The 19972-nt window shown below is 38.5% G+C and overlaps 1 protein-coding gene across 1 annotated transcript in view; it reads right to left on the bottom strand.

Annotated features, from left to right (window-relative positions):
• The window catches only part of KY (kyphoscoliosis peptidase), a 538508-nt gene extending 521290 nt beyond the window's left edge, over positions 1 to 17218 (bottom strand). The window contains exons 1-3 of the mRNA XM_044073511.1: positions 17173 to 17218; positions 16791 to 16832; positions 596 to 637 (exon numbers count right to left, since the gene is read on the bottom strand). Of these exons, the coding sequence (XP_043929446.1) occupies positions 596 to 637; positions 16791 to 16832; positions 17173 to 17218 (130 nt within the window). The remainder of the gene's footprint in view (positions 1 to 595; positions 638 to 16790; positions 16833 to 17172) is intronic.
• Positions 17219 to 19972: the final 2754 nt, after the last annotated feature.

Raw genomic sequence — 19972 nt, forward strand, 5'->3', positions numbered from 1 at the left:
GGCATCAAACACAGCTTGGAGGAATAGATTCTGTGAGCTATATTTTGATATAATGACATTCAATTGTTTGTAAAGGAATAAATACCGTAGAATAACCAATCTACAAATTTCAAACAACTACTATTTGGACATCTATCCCAAAACTGGCATTGCTCCTGCTCCAAACCTGACTAACAAGATATCTATAACTCTCTCACCATACTGTTCACTCCGTACCTCATTTTCTCCCTCTTCTTGGTGTTACTACTACTCATAAAAAATATAAGGGAAATCTCATTTGTTCATAACTATTATTTAACATGTACACAGTACTAATTTTTATTATTCCTGCATTGATCTTTACTAAAATGCTTGTGTGATTTTCTTTTTTGAATTTGTATCTACTAGAAAGCAGTACTGAATACTTCTTTGTATAGACTAGATAATGTGTCTTCTGCATATTACTATATGTACAGTATACTATTGTACTATCTAATTATTGTATTTTGCTGATATTTCTGTGGAGCTTTTCTACCCGGGCCTACACTGAAAATGGGCTTCTGGCCCAGTCAAACATTCCCGGTAAATAAATCAATAAGTAAATAAACTTCCTTACCTTTGTTATTATGCACATTTTCACTTTTGCTCCTCAGTTCTCCTATAAAGAAATGAATATTAATTTAGGATGTTAAAGTTAATATGAAATTTAGTATAGAAAGAAACCACTGTATCACAGTGACTTTTATGGTTCCAATGTTTTCTGTTTTTTTAATTAGTGCCTTAATTTCGGCCATATTATCTCCACCCAATTAAAGTGAAGCCAGATTAAATCTTATAATCAAATGCAGATGAAAACATTGAATATGCAATGCTACAGGCTGTGCAGCAACAGTAAAGGACTTCAGAATAATCAGATTCACAGCTGTAATTATTCAAGTCTCATGCTGCCGTTGTAAATCTGGAAGCGCCTCACAATGCTGAATAAACATGGAGAAACTGTAACTGTATAACCAGCCTCCATGAACCCCCTACCCTAAGTTCCTTCTAGAAAAAAAATACCACATGACATGAAGCTTCCTGCAGATAATTATAATATTTAAAGATAGATACTCCTAGCATGATGCACCCCCTTTTTTCTATTTATATAACATACCTATTTGACATGTATTCTAAGAGGTGTCTTGCGTTACTTACACTAGCTATTTTAAATTAACGTTGTACTAAGCACATCAATAGCCACTAACATTCAAACATTGTGATGCATCTTTATTTATGACACGTAAATTGAAACAAAATCATAAAGGAATGGCATAAACTCTGCAGCATGAGAGAAGACTTATTACCCGCACATCCAGGGCTTTAACAGATGCACAAATCAGACACACATGGTCTGAGGAGGAAATGTTGGCTATATTCTTTGGTTTTCAGGAATTTCTTGCTTGTACAAAAACATATTAAATTGGAGACGGATAGCAATTCCTTACAATCCATCCTAACAAAATCATTAGGGAAGCTGGTACAGCACAAGGGTTCCTTCAAGATGATGAAGAAGAAGGAGGTAACCACAAAGGAAAAAAAATGCTAAAAAGAAGTCCCCTACTAAAGCCAAGGTGTTGTTGACTGCTAAGAAACCAAAGAAGGCAGCAGTTGGCAGGAAGAATAAGGCTCTGAAGAAAACTAAGAAACCAGCAAAAGCTAAAAAGGTGGCAAAGAATTCTAAGATGGCCCAATCTACCAAGCCGAAGGCAGCTAAGAGTCTGGCTGAAAAGGCACTGAAACCCAATGCTCTTAAACCCAAGAGCATTCCAAAAGCAAAAATGTCAGTATTAAAAGTTAAGAAGCAAAGATGTTTATATTGTACTTTTCAAACACCAAAGGCACTTTTACAAAGTGCCCCAGAGATTGCCCCTCCTCTGGAATAGGCTTCCAAGTCACATGAAGCAGAGCCCTTCCCTGACCGTCTTGAAGTAAAATCTGGACCAATGGATGGGAAGCAAGGGCGCCCGCAGGCAGGTGCAAGGGGGTGCACTTGCACCCCCCTGGAATCGGCTACGGCTAGATAATTAAAAAAAAAAAGTTTTTTTTTTTTTTTACGTACATTCTCCTTTAAGAAGGAGTCCAAATAGTCCAGTCGCAGGCGTGCTGACATCATCGTTGTCAGTTTAAGGTTTGTGAGCGGGAACTCACACAGGCGGCAGCACTTTCAGGAAGAGAGAAGATGGGAGCGGGACCTGACACTTAGGTGTGTGAAACGGAAGATGGGAGCGGGACCGGACGAACGGAAGGTAGTGTGTGTGTGTGGAAACGAACGGAAGGAAGATGGGGCACTTTCAGAGGTGTGTGTGGAAACGAACGAACGGAAGGAAGATGGGGCACTTTCAGAGGTGTGTGTGTGTGTGTGTGTGTGTGTGTGTGTGTGTGTGTGTGTGGTGTACATGGTGGTGGGTAGTGAATAAGGCTTGAACCCTGTAAAGTGGCAAGAGCCTGAATTCCCTACCCACCACCATTTGTGAAAATGTTGCAGGATTTTCCCTCATACTTTTTCTGTTCCTCATAAAATCTGTGGTTTCTGCATTTGTGTCCTTGTTTCCTGACAGCTACATGTTATCTGGTTTTATTCTTGGCTGTCTGGAGTGTTTCTCCCTGGGCCTTTGCTAAAACTTAGCTTTTTTTTTTTTTTTTTTTCAAGGTCAGACTTTCCTGGTTAACAAAAGTTAAAAAAAATGGACACACTTGTCAGACTTCATATTCTTCAGAAAGTGTATGTTAACAAAAGCTTTTATTCTAGCAATTTTCTAAGTGTACAAGATGGATATTTGAAATGTATCCCTGTGTTTGGGACTGTATCCCCCCCCCCCATTATTGGCTTCGTCCAGGTTTTGTGCTAGGGTTGAGAGTTATGGTAAGAACTGAATTCACTGAATATGTTTGAGGGCTGTATTCACCCAGTATTGGCTTTGTTCAGGTATTTATTGGCTTCATCCAGGTTTTTTGCTAATGTTGAGAGCTATGGTAAGAACTGATTTCACTGAATATGTTTGGGGGCTATATTCTCCCATTACTGGCTTTGTCAGGGTGTTATTTGCTAAGAGGTTGAGAGCTATGGTGAGAACTTAATTCACTGAATGTTTGGTGGTTGTAGTAGTCACCCATTATTGGCTTTGTTCAGGTCTTTTGTGCTAAGAGGCTGACAGCTGTGCTATGGTGAGAACTGAATTCACTAAATGGTAGCTATTTAAGTTTCAGTCTTCCTCTTTCACAAAACAGTTTATTTGGCGTAGTGGTATGTTGCTCTGACTGTTTTGCACGGGGTCCCCTGGGTTCAAGACGTGGCAGTGAAATGTATGGTGGTAACGCAGCATTTTATTCTAGCAACTTTCAAACATTATACAAGCAATGTTTAAAATGTGTCCCTGGTTTTGGCCTTTTGTCCCCCCAATAAATTTTGGCTTTTTCCAGATTTCTTGTGCTGAAAAGTTCAGAGATACAGCTGGGTGTCGGAGTAGATTTTACAAGGAGCTGAGAGCTGCAGGGGAGCAAAAGCTTAGTGCTGCTTGTGTTTAGTCTGCTTGCATTGTTAATAGCACAACAGATAGTGTACTTTCTTTAGATGCTGAAGGCTGTGGGTTCTACTCCCACAGTAGGTAAATGCATTGCTGATGCTGTATTGTGTTGTAAAGGGGGTGGATGCTGCAGTCATTTTTGGCAAAGATACCTAGTAACTATGAACCTGTTATCAGTTTGCTATCCATTCCCTATTGCGGTATTAGGTTCATAGGTTCATAGGGGGAACTATACCATTATTTTGCTGTGCCTCTGTCGAGCAGTAATCCCTACCTAACTATGTTATGACACTATACTAGCTTTTCATTTTTTTATTGCATGCAACAAAAGCAATTTATTCTTCAAGAGTAACAGGCACTTTATTTGTAGATTAAACAATGACATATAAAGTGTTTGCTAGCAGCAACCTCTTTATTAGTTACAAATATTTTCAATGTGGAGTTTACTACTTCAGAGATTGTGTATATTTTTTACTGATACTGGTGGACTTGAGTAGACTTTTTATGATGGAAATGTTCTGAATTGGGCAGTTTTGTCATTAGTGGATGCTTTTTGTTTCATTGTTTACTGGAAAAATGTTCAAAACAATAAATTTAAAATGCCCTCTAACAACTGTACTGTATTGTACAAGGAATATAATGTAATACAGTCAGGAAGGTGTATCAAAGAGCATGTGTATGTTATGTTCGAGGGGCCTATGATTTTGTAGACAGCCCAGACTTAATATTTGCCATTGGCAAAATGTATTTTCTCTGAAAGTGGGTTTCAGTGCTGTTTCAATGCATGCGAGTTTCAAGAGCAGAGAAGTTTTAATGTTGGTCTATTTTCATTGCATGCTGCATTGCTTTAACAGATATGTATTAGGGTTTGTGCTGTAAAATGCAAAATAAAACTTTCAAATGAAATCCTAAATCATCGCAGAAGTAAAGCAGTATGCACATTAGTGTTTATGATAAATGGGACATTGGAATGGCTGCAGGGGGAAGGCTCCATATGACCATGATTTTGTGAGGGGGGGTAGCAAGCTCAGACAGCCCCGGTTGAACTATACCTCTCAGTTGTCCATATCTTTGCAGAATGAATAGATATTTGCTGCTTATTTTTGGTTTGTTCTCAAATTTGTGATTTTCTAGCAAATCATTTAGGAATGAAGCCATTAAATGACAGACATTGAGTTTCAGATGTCATAACCTTCAGAAAAATGCATGCTAAAGCAAGACTGTCTTTACGTTTATACAAGAGCAATTTTTAGTAGTGTTTGTATGTTCCCCAATATATTTGGCCTTGTTCAGATTTCCTGCATTAAGAGGTTGAGAGGTACGTGCAAATCACTTTGTAGATTAGGAATATCCAAACATCTCAATTGTCCCCAATTCTGGCTCAAAATGTTGCTCTCCCCTAATAATCCCTCCTCCAAAATGGCAATTTTGGAAGAAAATGTGGAGGGTTTACAATTATATATAACTGTAATGATTACTTATAGATTACCTTTATTTCAGAAATGCATGTGGATGCTCTTATTTTGTTAGCTGCTTCAAGTTAACTGTTAATATTAAAAAGGTGTCCCTTTTTGACAGGTATTTTTGCATCACATTTTGGTCTGTTTTTCATAAAATTGTGTTTTTCTGGCAAATTAGTGGCAAGTCATTAAAGATTGAAGTTAGAAAATAATGGCAGACATTTGAGTTTCAGATTTCATACCCTTCAGAAAACTTGTACTAATGCAAGCTCTACCTGTTCTATTTAAGTTATAAGAGCAATATTTAAAAATTGGCCTTATTTTTGGGCTTGTCACACTTCTAGTTCTATGTATGGCTTTGTCCAGATTTCTTGCTCTGAAGTTGAGAGGTATGAGTGTCAGAGCCATCACTGTCAGCCAGAGACATTTCAAATTGTGACATACTTATTGCACCCCACTCTCCCCATTGTAGTGGCTCTGGATGTGTCCATGGAAGGCAAGGAGCAGTTATGCAGTGTAAATGTGCAGAGTATTCCCCCATCCAAAGTAGATCACAAATACGACCGTGGCTTTTCATCTGTCCTTGATTTTGCAAAATGTTCTGGTTTTCTATCAGATTTTGTACTGTTGATTTATGCTTCTTATTCTGGAACTGTATGCTGTCACAGTGCCCTGTTGCTCTGTTTAAGTAGCCATGGTTTAATGAACATCAGGTAAGCTTGTCGGAGATTGTAAGATGCAAGTAAGCTTTAGTAAGCTTGTCGGATATTGTAAGATGCAAGTAAGCTTTAGTAAGTATATTGTTAAAGAATTACCAGCATTGAAAGCCTTTTCGTTGTTGCCAAGCAGAGAATATTTACATGACTAGATAATGTATAAGCCTTGGGTATTGAAATGCATATGACAGTTTTATTTATTTTATTTGCAGTTGGTTTGCCAGGATAGTCCATTGGGCCAAATGAACCCGTTTTCAATGGAGTCCTGGGGAGAAAAGCTCCAAAACTAAGTAGGTTATTAATAGATATACAAATTATACAATTACACAGAAGTTAATCATACAAGAAATAACAATTTGAAAATAATACAACTAGAGCGAGTACAATCTAGTGATGAAATTAATAGGTAATACAGACTAAAGGGAAATTTAGCACAAAAGCACTGAGAAATAACAACATATTTGGAAGCATTTCATGACAATATTGAGGAATAATAACATATTAGGAAGCAATGCACAAAAGTACTGAGAAGCAATAACGTATTAGGGAAGCAATACTTGGGAAGTGTGGCCTAGTATATTCTTTCTGATTATTGTAGGAATAATAATATGTATGAGTTAGGGTGGGTAATTAGGAAAGCTGCAGGAGGAAACAGAGGAAGAAAGAAGATGGAGTTTGCAAGTGTTATGTGGTGTGGGAGCAAGAGCATTCCCACTGGGATACTAGATGTGAGTGAAGAGATCTTTTAAATATAAAATGGTTGGGGGTGGTGCGAATGTAAGGTGGAAGGGAGTTCCAAAGGCATGCAAGGCCATAAGACAGAAGATTTTTGCCTGGGGACTAGTTGGTTTATATACTTCTAATAGATTTTGATTGTTGGATCTTGATACTCTTGCAGGAAGGTGCATTTTAAAGGCTGATGAAAGGGAGGGACAAAGGGAGGGGTTGAAAATGAGCTTATGTGCAAGATTTAGTTGAGTATATGTGAGATAACTGGGTAGCTCTAGCCATTTTTAGTTTTTGGAGAGAGGAACAGTGGTGGGTGGAGGACTTGTGGTTGGTAGCGAACTTGGCAATTTTGTTGTAGCAAGAGGAAAGTTGTGTTGGAGGTCTGTAGATTAGTTAGGAGTGGAGCTCCATAGAGAAGGGAGAGGATAAGAAATGAGGTAGAGGGTGATTTTGGTAGCAGGTGTAAAGTAATTATTTTGTCGGTAAAGCATACCGGGTTTTCTTGATATTTAACTGTAGGTGGGAGTTGAATTTGAGCTGGTATCAATTTGGACCCCAAGTAACTTGGTCTCTGACACCAGTTCCAGGGGTAGATTATTTTGTCTAGAGATGTGGAATGTGTTTATATTGAAAGAAGTTGCCTTAGAGGGGATGAATAACATTAATTTGGTTTTAGAGGCATTGAGTGCTAGGTGATTCCTTTTCATCCATTGCTCAGTTGTTGTAAAAGCATCTTGAGTCAGTTTTAGGAGTGAGGGGATAGAGGTGGCAGCGAGATAATAGCAGAATCATCGGCATATTGGATGATGTCTGAGAATGGGATAGAGTTGGAAATCATTTATAAATATATTTAAGAGAAGGGGACTCGGTATAGAGCCCTGGGGTACCCCAGTAGGAGTATTTAGAAATGAGGAGGTGGCCTTTTTCCATTTGACTGCTTGAGATCTGTTAGATAAGTAGCTGGAGAACCAGTTCAAGGAGGAGGGAGATGGGTAAAGTTTAGTTAGTAGCAGGCTGTGAGAGTGTGTCAAAGGCCTTAGAGAGGTCGAGTAGTAGGGTAGAAACAATTTGGCCAGAGTCGCTGGCTTTATTTACAGTTTCAAGGAAGGAGAGGAGGGCGGTCATAATGCTATGATGTGGTCTGACTCCATGTGTGGGAGTTAGTAGGTGATTATCTAAGAGATGTGGAAGGAGTTGTAGTTGGATACACTTTTCTAGGAGTTTAGAGATGGGGACAGAATAGCGATGGGGGAAATTAGTAACATTGTTGTTGTTGCCACCTTTTATGTAGAGGTATGATAAAGGCCCTTTTCCAGACTTGGGGTACTATACATTCTTGGATAGAGCGGTTGATTAAAATGCTAATAGGGTAAGCGATTGCTTCAGCAGCTTTGCTAAGAAAGTAAGAAGGGATGTTATCAGGAGCATTGGTGCATGGCTTCAGTTTCATAAGGAATTTCTTTATAGTAGAAGTTGGGTATAGGTTTAAATGAGAAAAAAGGAGTGTGAAGAGGGAGAATTAGGGGCAGATGAAGCTGATGAAGTAGTAGGAGGAGTGGAGGGATGGGAGTTAGTAGATGGGAATGAGGAAGTAGTAGCAGTGTAGTGGTGTTAGAGAAAGATGGTGTTAATTTGGAAATGGATTCAATGAAAAGAGTTAAATTGGGTAGCTAAGTTTTGGTCAGGAGCGTTTGGGTCTGGGGTAGGGGTATCTGGTTTGCTGGGGTTAAGTAGAGTAGAGATACCTTTCCAAAATTTCTGAGGGTTTGATTTTATTATTTTGAAGTGTGGAAAAGTAGTTTTGTCGGTCTAAGATTATGAGCTTTTTTACCTTATTTCGAAGTATTTTATATTCATTGTAATAAAAGGACAGGATTACAGTATTTTCAGAAGCTCATTACATTTTATTGCAGACCAGTGTCTTATAGCAGTGTCTGTGTGTTAGTACACTTGTAGTTGGGTCAGGGTGGCTTTAATGGTATATGGTAAATAAGCATTGCTACCTTATTTAAAAGCCAAGCCCTGCAACAACTAGCTCCACACTGAAGTCAAAACACAATAGCTCTGGTGGGTAAATGTACTCTGTAGTAATCAATAAGGCAAATGTTTAAAATAACTACAGCTTATGTGCAAACACAATAGGTAGTGATGAAACAATGCTCTGCTAAAAATGCTTTAATGCTCCACAATGCTGAGCTGCAGATCAGTTATTACTGGCTACCAGGATTTCACCCACTTCAGCTCAAGCACGGTGCCGTTCAGTGCAACCTTCCCAGAACTAATTTGTCTGACCAGAATTATTTGGTGTGTGTATTAGAGGGAGGTAGCATACCCTCAGCTGTCCAGATTTTTGCCCCATATTCCTCCTAAAAAGGATTGAAGTTGCTAAATGAGACATTTCAGTTTTAGATGTCATGTCATTTAGAAAAATGCATACCAACACAAATCCTGTTACTCTTGCAATTTTCTAAGTTTCTGAGAGCCATATTTATAATCTGTCCCTATTTATTTTAGGCTTTGTCCAGATTTCTTGCACTAAGGTTGAGGCCTTGAGGGTGTGGTATGTTTGTGAGAAAGTGAAATGCCCAAGTTAGAGTTAACAGGTGGAATTTTCAAGTGCATTTTCAAGGAACTGTGAGTTTTAAGGGAAGCTAAGTTCACTGCTGCTCATGCCAAGTCTATTTACAATGTGCAACTGTTCTGTTTAGCAAATGGTATCTCTATTGTAGTATAACGTTTTAAAGCTATGTTAGTAGCACCACAAGTAGAATACTTGTATCTTAATGTAAAGACTTGAGGTTCTATTCCTACAGCATATACATTTGTATGCTGCAGTCCTCAGGATGCCCTCCTTTGGATGAGATGCCTAATAACTATGAACCTGTTTTTCAGCTTGTCATCCATTTTCTATTGCAATATACCAGCTTACCATTTTTTTTAATTTAACATAGGCAATTTATTCTTTGACGGCAACAGGCACTGAATTTGTAAATGAAACACTGAAATATACAGCAACAACATCTTCATTAGTTTCAGATATCTTTAATGTGGAATTATTCAGATTACTTTTAGTTCAGCAGAGTCACTCAAACAAGTGCTGCTGTATAATACAAGGGATATAATTCAATTATATATTATAATTAATACAATCAGGTAAATCTAATAACTTTTGCATGGCCCTAACGGTGTGCAAGGAGCCTATTGCTTGAAAACAGTTCAAAGGTAAATAACCTGCCACTGGCCAGATGCATTTTCTTTGAATGTGGGTTTCAATGCTGTTTCATTGAATGTGAGTTTCAAAAGTAGAGACGCTTTAATGCCAAGTCTGTTTTCATTGTAAGACTATTGCTTTGTTTAGGTTTAGTAAATGTCTCAGTGTTTGGGCTATAATGTTTGAAATAAAAGTTGTAAATTAAATCCAACTGCCTGTAATCATTGTAGAACTAAAGCATAAAACAGTATGCACACAGATTTGAACAGTGTCTACAGTAAATGGGGAGAAATAGCCAAGTAATGGGACACTGGAATGGCTGTGTGGGCGGGGCTTGGGGTGGGTGGACTTGGGCGGGGCTGTGTTGGCAGGGGGCGGGGTGAGCTATGTGGGTGGGGCTCTGGGTTTGCACCCCCCTGCAAAAAATCCTGTGGGCTCCCTTGATGGGAAGTCTAAAATTCTGCCCTGAGGTGGTACCCATGTCCCTTATGGACAGAGGCAGTTTATAAAGGTAGTCAGAACCCAGCTTGCCGACCCTTCTTATCTTTCCTCAGGGATAGAAAATTTGGAAAATCTGGGTAAAACTGGCTAGGCTTGTCAGGGCTCTTGAGCCATTAGCCTAGCAATCTACTATGAACCTATGAACTGATTACATAAACACAGGCTAGGCTGAAAGGAATGTCTCTGGCTGTTCAGATTTATGACAGAGAAATTCAATATAAAATGGGAAGACCGAGACATATCACTGATATTCTTAATAGACCTTTTTCTACACAACGACAAGGAAAATGCTGGAAAAAAGTGGAATCCTGTGAGTGACACAAATTCCACTAACACCTAGAAAGTAGCCAGACCTAAAATGTTTACAAGACAAGATACAGAAATGAAAATGATGGGAGAAACCTGTGTCAGGTTGTATAAACAACAACAAACTTCTTTGTCCTTTGATAAACCCATAGCATGTCTTCAGCATTAAATGCCTTTTATTTAATGATAAGAAAGCTATTGTTCATTCTCAACTATGAAACCAAATACTGTTTTAAATATGAGTCACACTTGGGAATATCTAAGTAGAAAAAAAGATAGAGGTATCATATACTGATCCAACATAACAATACAAATAGAAAAATGTGTCATATCTGATTATTTTGTGTCAATAACAGAAACCAAAAATAATGTTCAACATTCAGTGTCATAAAATTAAAACTCAGGGCCTTGTTATGTCATTTAAAAGTTTGCTAAAAGTCAGTCCTGGGGCTATTACATGGCTCTGTAACTGAGTACCTAGCAACCTGTTAAAAAGTACCACACTCCCAGCACATGTGCACATGTGTAGGTAAGGCATTCCGTACTGTCCATGCCCTTCCGGAAAGAGGAACTGATACTACAGGGAATTCTAACATTGCCTTGGCTAAAGGTAGGCTATGCCTGCTTTCAGTACATTAATGTTAACTTTCTAGCACTTGTAAACTGTAATTTGAAATACCTAGTTCCTGTTCTTTTTAATGATACAACAACCACAAAACACCCACAAAAATACTCAGTATATTTAAACCAGAGTTCACAAAGCATAAATACCCAAGCAATTGATTTTACATAATGTTCCATAATATATCTTTCAAGAGGTCAGAAATTGTTTGATACTTTGTGAGAGACTGCATATTACATGAGGTACTCTCTGAGTGCCAACTTATTACATCAAGTCCTCATATCTGCAGTCAAATGAGCAAAAGGAATGCCCGCTACAGATGTTTAAAACACTTTTAATTAAGGTGGTGAGTCTAAACATGGAAACACTCATTTAATATGTCTTTGGATAGAGAACCACTCCACTACAAGGTGTATGACTATCTCCTTCACAAGCATTCATGGGAAGAAGACTGGGATCCAAGCCTTCAAAGTCCATGCACTGATAGATATGGATAGTTCCAGAACATGCCAGAACATCTTATGGAAAGTCAAATGGAAGAGATGAGGTACTACTGTTAAAAAGATACAGAACAAAACAGTCTTTTATAATGAAAAAAGGAAGAGTCAGAATGACACTAAATCAAACTTTTGGTAACAGAGCTCTCAAATATAAGCTGGAGTGGAGCGGTTGGTTATCATCAAAGCCTGAAGTCTTAGATACCACAAGCAGATGATATGCAGTTGTTTAGGCGAAATCACAAATCACAGATATCTGGTTAAGATTCTGAATAAAAAACCTATGCAAAAGATTCAGATAGACACGTCCAATCATAAACAGATTAGAGGTTCATAGGTTAGTACTAAGCTAACTGCCCTTGCGAGCCATTTTAAGCCTAGCCAATTATCCCTTGTGAGACTTGAACCCTGCACCTTGTGCTTGCAAGGCAAAAACCTTAACCATTAGGCCACCTGCATTTAAGATGCCTGTCAAGCAGATTACAGCTGATGAGAGACCAGTGCCTAATAATGTCTGCTATTTTAATTATCATCAATCCATAGAGGGAATTTTTATCTTCTACACCAAAAGCTGCTGATACGAATAGTACTACATCAATTCAACACAATACATACTGCATTATATATTTAATAGATTTATTATAAAAACAATCAGATTTAACAACTGCACATAACTTTGATATTTAAAGTGAAATTATGTTTTCCCTGAGCCTATGAACCTACGTTTTTGAATGTATTAATCACACAACTCTAGAGTAATGATTCAATGAGACTCTAGAGTAATGAATAATGGACGATGCAGTGGTGCAGCAGTAGTGTTGTCGCCTCAGAGCAAGAGGTTCTCCAGTTCAATTCTGGGCTGGAGTGCCTTCTGTGTGGAATCTGCATGTCCTCCCTGTGTTTGTCTGGGTTTCCTCCAGGTGCTCTGGTTTCCTCCCACAATTCAAAGACATGCATCTGAAATGTTTCTCCCCGAGCCTCCACTGAAAATTGGCATAGTTCCAAGTTGGGCTTTCCCAATAAACAAATGTTAAATAGATAAATTCTCCTCTGGCATTTGATTTGCCCATAGAAGGCTATCATCTAGCAGCCATAAGGGATTTTCAAATTTCAAAGGATAAACTCCTTTTGGTGGTTGAGATGTAGACGTAAAGGTCCTGCAGTGCCTTACCCAGTGGGTGTGAAAATTTCCATACACATTCATTGAAGACCTTCATGTGAATATGGCTCATCAGAACCATATGCATGTCCCAAAACATCTGCTGCACACCATGGCATCTTTCTCTTTGGTAACAAACTGTCCTAATGCATACTGGAGATCACTGGCAAGTGAGGCTGAAAGAACAGTCCACATGCATGCTGGATACTCATCTGATCTGGGATGCACTTTAATGCCCTGCCCATTAGCATTTCAAACAGGAAGGCAAGCAACACACAGACCTGATGGTCAGTGAATATATTCCCTTTACTGCAAGGATGCAGTTACGCTCTTACTCTTCAAATACAAGGAATGAATGCCACACAAGAGCACCCCTGGGATCCCATATTGCTGTACTACCTCCCATAATTCATTGCATGATACTCAGTAATAGTCTTTCTCCAAATTCCCAAACAACATGTAGAAACTACTGGCAAACATGCAACACCTCTCCAATATCTATTCAAGGACAAGGAACTTATTCATTTTTCTATGGCACCTCTTGAATCAGAAGCCTGACTATCAGAGAAAGTGCCTTACAGTACGCTGGCATAAGCTTATATGTTTTTCTAGGAAAACTGAGTAGTGAAAACCCTGTTTAACTGGAACACACCTTCATACACCTTTTTTAGAAAACTAGGAATAATACTCCAGATTGTCAGTCCATCCACTACAAATCTATAAACCCGAGAAAAATTGGTCAAAACCTCTACAGCTATTTCCCTAACATTTCTTGGTACAAACTCCCATTGGACATTAGATCACTTAAATAACCTAAAGAATTTAAATCAGCCACCAAAGACTATCTAAAAGCATATCCAAACAATCATGTCTTGGTTTGTGATTTATTGTGGTGTTGACTGGTAAAAGACATTTTATTTGAATTTATATTGTATTTGTTATCACTGTTTTTCACTGTTTGTAGGTAGTAAGGGACTGCTTAGTAACAAGATTTAGTTTGATTCAAATTTTGTTGTTTTACCTTTAGTTTCACTTCTGGTTGTGAGAAAGGGATAGGTTTTAGACAGGCAAGCTCTAGACACCCCAAGGGGCCTAGACAGCTATAAATTTAGACAAACTACAGAGAGGAAAATCTTGAGCATATCTAAATAATCCTGTTTTGGTTTGCGATTTATTTATCTTTACTGTTAAAAAGAAATGCGACTGCAAGTGATAGTGACTTTTGTCTGGATTGTAGAACTTGATTGGTCAGAACAACTTTATTGTACTTTATTATTTAGTTGTATATTGCTGATGAGATGTTTTTGTCATAGAAGTTGATTCTCTGAATTCTGTTGTCACTGATTTTGATTAGTCTTTTCTTTTGCAATATTTTATTCATTTGAAGCTGAATATGGATTCCTTAAATTAATTAATGATTAATGCAATTAATGATTTGCTAAGGCACAAATATCTGTACAGTATAATAAATGCTATGCATATTTAAAGGTAACTTCTGATAACACTGGTGATCTGTGTTCCTCATGTCAAAAGTTGGAAGATTTACTTACCATTGTTAGAAGTAAATCTAGACTTGATGATGATTGCACTTGTGCAGTTGGTATGGCTTGGAGAACTCTTGTATCATATATTAATGACTGCACTGATGAACTAAATAATGTTAGGGGAAGAACAAATAGAACACATTTAGGAAATGATGCATCTATTTTCTGCAAAGATCATTCAACATCTATGAAACATGATGAGGCCAAATGCTCAGTTTTTATGCAAACATTATGTATTATATTTGATACATACCAAGTGAGCCATTGTATTCTCTGACAAATGGTCACCAGGGAAGTGACTATATGAAATAATAAGGGGTTTGAGGATCTAGTCCCTCAATCAGGGGTGGAAGGAGCTGTACCTATGTGAAACGTTTGTTTTAGGCAAATGTCCTTTTTTATCCTCTGTTCTTGATGTTCTTTATTGTAGGTAGAATTTCATATATTGTTTGGGAGATTTATGTAGCATCTGATGACCACACTGCAGTGAAACAAAATGGAATGAGTGTGCCGTACACATTTCATGTATGAAGTATGTGATGTATACATACCTCTCAGTTGTGCAAATATTTGCAGAATATGCAGACTTTTGACTCATATTTTTGGTCTGTTCCTTATAAAAAATGTGTGTTTTTGATAAATCACTGGGATGATCAAAATATTACTAATGACATGCATTTGAGTTTCAGACTTCATGCCCTTCAGAAAATGCAAGCTAATTCAAATGCTGTTATTCTAGCAACTTTCTAAAAGATAAATATTTCAAATGTACCCCTATTTCTGTACATTTGTTACTCCATTATGTCAGGCTTTGTCGAGATTTCTTGTCCTACCGGGTTAAGAGGAATGGTAAACTCACTCTATCTTCAACATCTCAATGCTGAGAATGTAATCTTTGTGCAGTTTCTGTTTTTATGATGGCAGTGATTCCATCTGTGCTAGCTTTTTTTCAGAGTTACACAACCATATCATTACACACATCATTACACAAGTAAAGAGGTGTGGCAGCAAAGTCACCATGCAACAGTATGCAGGGACAGTGTGTTTCATCATCCTGAAACTTTGGTTGAAGCTTCAGGGAATTTTTTCTGCAAACAAAGAGGAAGCAGGAAAGTGAGGAGAACACACCACAGAAGGCTAAGTGTCCACTACTGTATGTGGACAAAGAAATGTCACGTGAGGGCCTCCTATTGCATGGTGTGTTTTACTCTGGCTTGACAAATGAAGCCAGTACCTTTTAGTCAACATTTAAGTGCATTTAACATTTAACACTCTATTATCCCTCTCTTCTTACATTTTCTCCACCTGTTACATGCTTTTTTGTGAATGCCTCTAAGTTTTTTTTCCCTACCACCTATTGTGTAACCCATTCCACAAGACAACAGCTTTCTCAGTGAATAAGTACTTCTGCACATCCAGGGAGTATCCATTTACTATACACCAACTAGGAACCACACCAAAAGACTATACATAGACCAACAAACTTCAAGTCCATGTTATAACCTGGATGAAAGCACTCAAACAATTGTTTTAACTGAGTAGTATTACATTTGCAGTTATAGTTAATGCGGTTGCCTCTGTTCTTCTTTGTTCCACATTTGAAGTTTGTTTTAATAGTATCCATTTCCTACTGTTCAGGATAATCTCTTCAGATTTTTGTGGCCCTGTCCTCAGAACCCAAACTATGTCTCATTTGTGTCTTCAGGTCTGCAGTGAGAAAAGCTCCATTTCCTGTGATATGTGGCCATAACGTTTCCCTCTGTGTAACTTGGTTTACCTTCATATTGTCGATCCCACATGATTGACCGGTCACTTAAGTGAACCGTTTCCGCGAAACCAAAACCGTGAAATGTTCCAAATATCAAAATAATGTCGAATTCAACATTTCCGGCTGTGCCACACCTCCACACCAGTGCTACCATGGGTCAAAAAGGGGGCGAGGTTTTGCCGTTCAGTTATGTGAAATTGACTTTGGAGGCGTTCGCACTTCGGTATTCATGGAAGCGGTTTCGCCCATAGTAGGATCGACGATATGAAGGTAAACCATGTAACTCATCTATCTGGTGGTTTTCCTTTGGATTTTTAACAGCAGCCTGATTTTCCTTTCTTTGACCAGCTTCTAGAGTTGCTTAGAGGACCTAAGGTGTGGCCTAAACAGGGCTTAGAACAGTAGGTGTATAATCTATTTGTTTCTGTATTCCATACCTTAGAGAGTATTTGCTGATTTAGCTGCCCCTCTCACTGCTCCTATTTGTGCAGTGTTTGTGCCATCAGCATTCCCAAACCCATTTCCTGTTCTTTTCCCATCAGTCCTGGTCACCTAGGTTGATACTTCCTGGCATTGCTGCACTGGTACAAGTACTGTACTTGTCTGCATTGAACCTCAACTGCCTGCCTTTACAACCATGTGGGCATCAAACACAGCTTGAAAGAATAGATTCTATGTTTTCATATAATGTCATTTAATAGTTTGTAAAGGACCACTGTAGAATAACTTCCTTACCTTGGTTATCATAAACATTTTCATTTTTGTTCCTCTGATCTCCTATAATGAAAAGAATATTAATTTAGGATGAAAAAGTGAATACATAGTTGAGTATATAATTTAACTGTTGTATCACAGTGACTTTTATGGTTATAACATTTTCTGTTTTTTTAATCAGTGCCTTAATGTTGGCCATATTATCACCAACCAATTAAAACAAACCAGAACATGTGGTATAATCAATTGCAGATTAAAACATTATATATGCAATGTTACAGAGTGTGCAGCACTAGGAAAGAACTTCAGAATAATCAGATTCACAGCTGTAATTAAGTCTCATGTTGCCCTTGTAAAACTGGAAACCCTTTATGATGCTGAATAAACACGGATACTTCCTTACCTTGGTTATCACAAGCATTTTCAGTTTTATTCCTGTGTTCTCCCATAATGAAATGAATATTAATTTAGGATGTTGAAGTAAATACAAACATTGATATAGAACTTAACCACTATATCACACTGACTTTTATGCTTCCAAATTTTCTATTTTGGAATCAGTGCTTTAATGCTGGCCATATTATCACCAGCTAATTAAAATTAAGCCAAAACATGATGTATAGTCAAATCTAAAGGAAATAAGATTGGCTGGCACACTATACTGAATCAAAAAGAAAAAAGATGGATAATTAGGCTAGGTGGTTTGTTTCCACCTGGGCTTAATAAGCAATTGTGACCAGCCAATCAATTTGAGTTGCTGTCTTAATTTTGTAATAAATATGGCTTTTTGTGAGTTTTTTCTTTACACTGAGGAAGGCATTGTTATTATTGCTGAAACCAGTCAGTTTTTAGCCATTATATGGATTAAATCACTATTTCTCTACCACGTTGTGCTGGCTTCTTCTTTTGGACTGATAGGTTCACAGGTTCATAGGTAGGTACTAGGCTATCTGCCCGAGGGCATTTATAAGCCTAGCCAGAGTGTGTCGGCTTTCGCCGCCCCATTGATTAATTAACTGAGCCTCTGTCAAGCAGAGCCAATGAAGTGATCCCAGGGGTGTATTTTCGGTTACCCATCTACCCGTCAAGGTTCCTCTTGAAGAGTGTTAATGAGGGGCTCTGCCTGATGTAATTTGGAATTTTGTTCCAAAGCATTGGGAGTGTTTGTGACCGGAATCTATCCCTCCAGCATGTTCTATTTATTGTTCTGGTGAGGTTTAGCTCACTAGAGCATGTGGCTCGCAGTGACTTGGATTTCTTTAGGTGGAGCATGTCCATCAATTCTGAGTTAGACATGGCTGTGTAAGTCAGGCAGAGATCACCTCTGAGTAAGCGATATGCCACTGACCACAGCCGGAGTTTTTTCAGTCGGGCTGCATAGGACATATGTTTGAGACGAGTAATCCTCTTGGTGAGATACTTTTGTGGTCTTTTCAGCTGTTGGAAATGTCTTGTGAGGTACATCCCAAATGGGGCATTGTACTCTATGATGGGTCTAATGAGTGACAAATAGAGGGGCACTATAACCTCTTTATTTCTAGATGCGAACCCTTTAGTAATTAGATGGGCCACATAGAAGGATTTCCTAACTACTTTGGCAATATGATTGTCAAAGGAGAGATTACTATCTACCTGGGTCCCCAGATCTCTTATTACCTCTTCTGTATTAAGGGGGCTGCCACCCATGTGGTAATTCATGGGTGTTTTGTTTTTTCCAAACAGAATGACTATGCATTTTTTGGCATTTAGCTTGAGGCCATGACTTTGTTCAAGTTTCCGTCTCAGTAAGGCCCTTTTGGAGGATGTCCGTGTCAGCTGGAGAGTCAATTATGGCTCCCAGTTTGCAGTTATCGGCAAACCTGGTTAGCCATAGTCCTCCTGTGTTTGCCTGTACTTCTGAGAAGTATATGCCGAACAGTAGGGGTCCCACGACCAAGCCTTGCGGGACACCACTTGTGACTGGTTTAGAGTCGGACCTGGAGCCCGCTATTCTTACCGTGTGAGTTCTTTCTGTAAGCCAGTTGGCAACCCATCTCGTGATGTAGGGGTTTATGTCCAGGCTGGTGAATTTTTCTGTAATACCTGAGTGAGGAATGGTGTCGAAAGCCTTGGCGAGGTCAAGGTAGGCTGTGTGAACCACCTTTCCCTCATCTATGGTCTTGGTGACTGTCTCGAAGGAGTCAAACAGGTTTAGTAGGCATGATCTGCCCTTAACAAAGCCGAACTGGGTCAGGTCAAGTGTTTGGCGGTTCGCGATGTCTTTGTTAATGAGTTAATATGATATGCTACCTTTCTGAGCCATGCACTTGCCATACCTGCAGAGGTCACACCTGGAGAATATACAAAATCTCCACACTGTCACTCAACAATCTCTGCACCTAGGAGAACAATGGATAATTGAAAACAACCTGCTTCTCAACCCCAAATAGTCTAGGCTTCTCCTTTTCCTTCCAAAAAAACCTCAATCCAGCTAAAGACAACTTCACCATTTCATCCTTGGATAATACAATTATCACCACCGACTCAAACACCAAATTGCTTGGTGTTACTATAGATGACCAATTAAAATTCGACCCACATATCTTAATCTGGATCAAAAAGTCCAATCAAAAACTAGGTCTTCTATCCTGCAACAACAAATACATACCTAACAAATCTAGAGTTATACTGCCTCAAATATTTATTCTACCATCCCTGCTGTATTCTGCTCCCATACAGTTTAACCTCCAAAATAATCTCTTAACCAAATCAGACGCCACCTACAACAAGATAGCCAGATTCACAGTCAGTAATAGCTACAAATCCCATCACTGTATATTCCTAAAAAGCTTAAGTTGGCCTGAGCTCCCCCACATGCTTCAAATATCACAACTACAAATTGCACATAGCATCCTAAATACCCCAACTCCTGCCCTGCCCTTACATCCATAATTACATCCTACACACCCAATCATGACCTCAGAAGCACACACAAAAAAACTACATCAGGTGACCAATCCAAACACAAATATTGTAAAAATACTTTACAGTGATTCAATTGCATACTCATGGAACAAACTTCCATTGTTCCTTCGCTCCACTACCAAAAGTGGCAAATTCAAAAAGCAACTAAAAATTAATCTCCAACATGCATGGATCTGTACTTGTCAGGAAATAACCTAATGAATTTTTCTTCTTCTGTCAATTAAAATATCTGCCTGGTA

This window comes from Protopterus annectens, chromosome 6.part0 (genome assembly GCF_019279795.1).
Source record: "Protopterus annectens isolate FY-2018-M chromosome 6.part0, PAN1.0, whole genome shotgun sequence".
NCBI classification, from domain to species: domain Eukaryota; kingdom Metazoa; phylum Chordata; order Ceratodontiformes; family Protopteridae; genus Protopterus; species Protopterus annectens.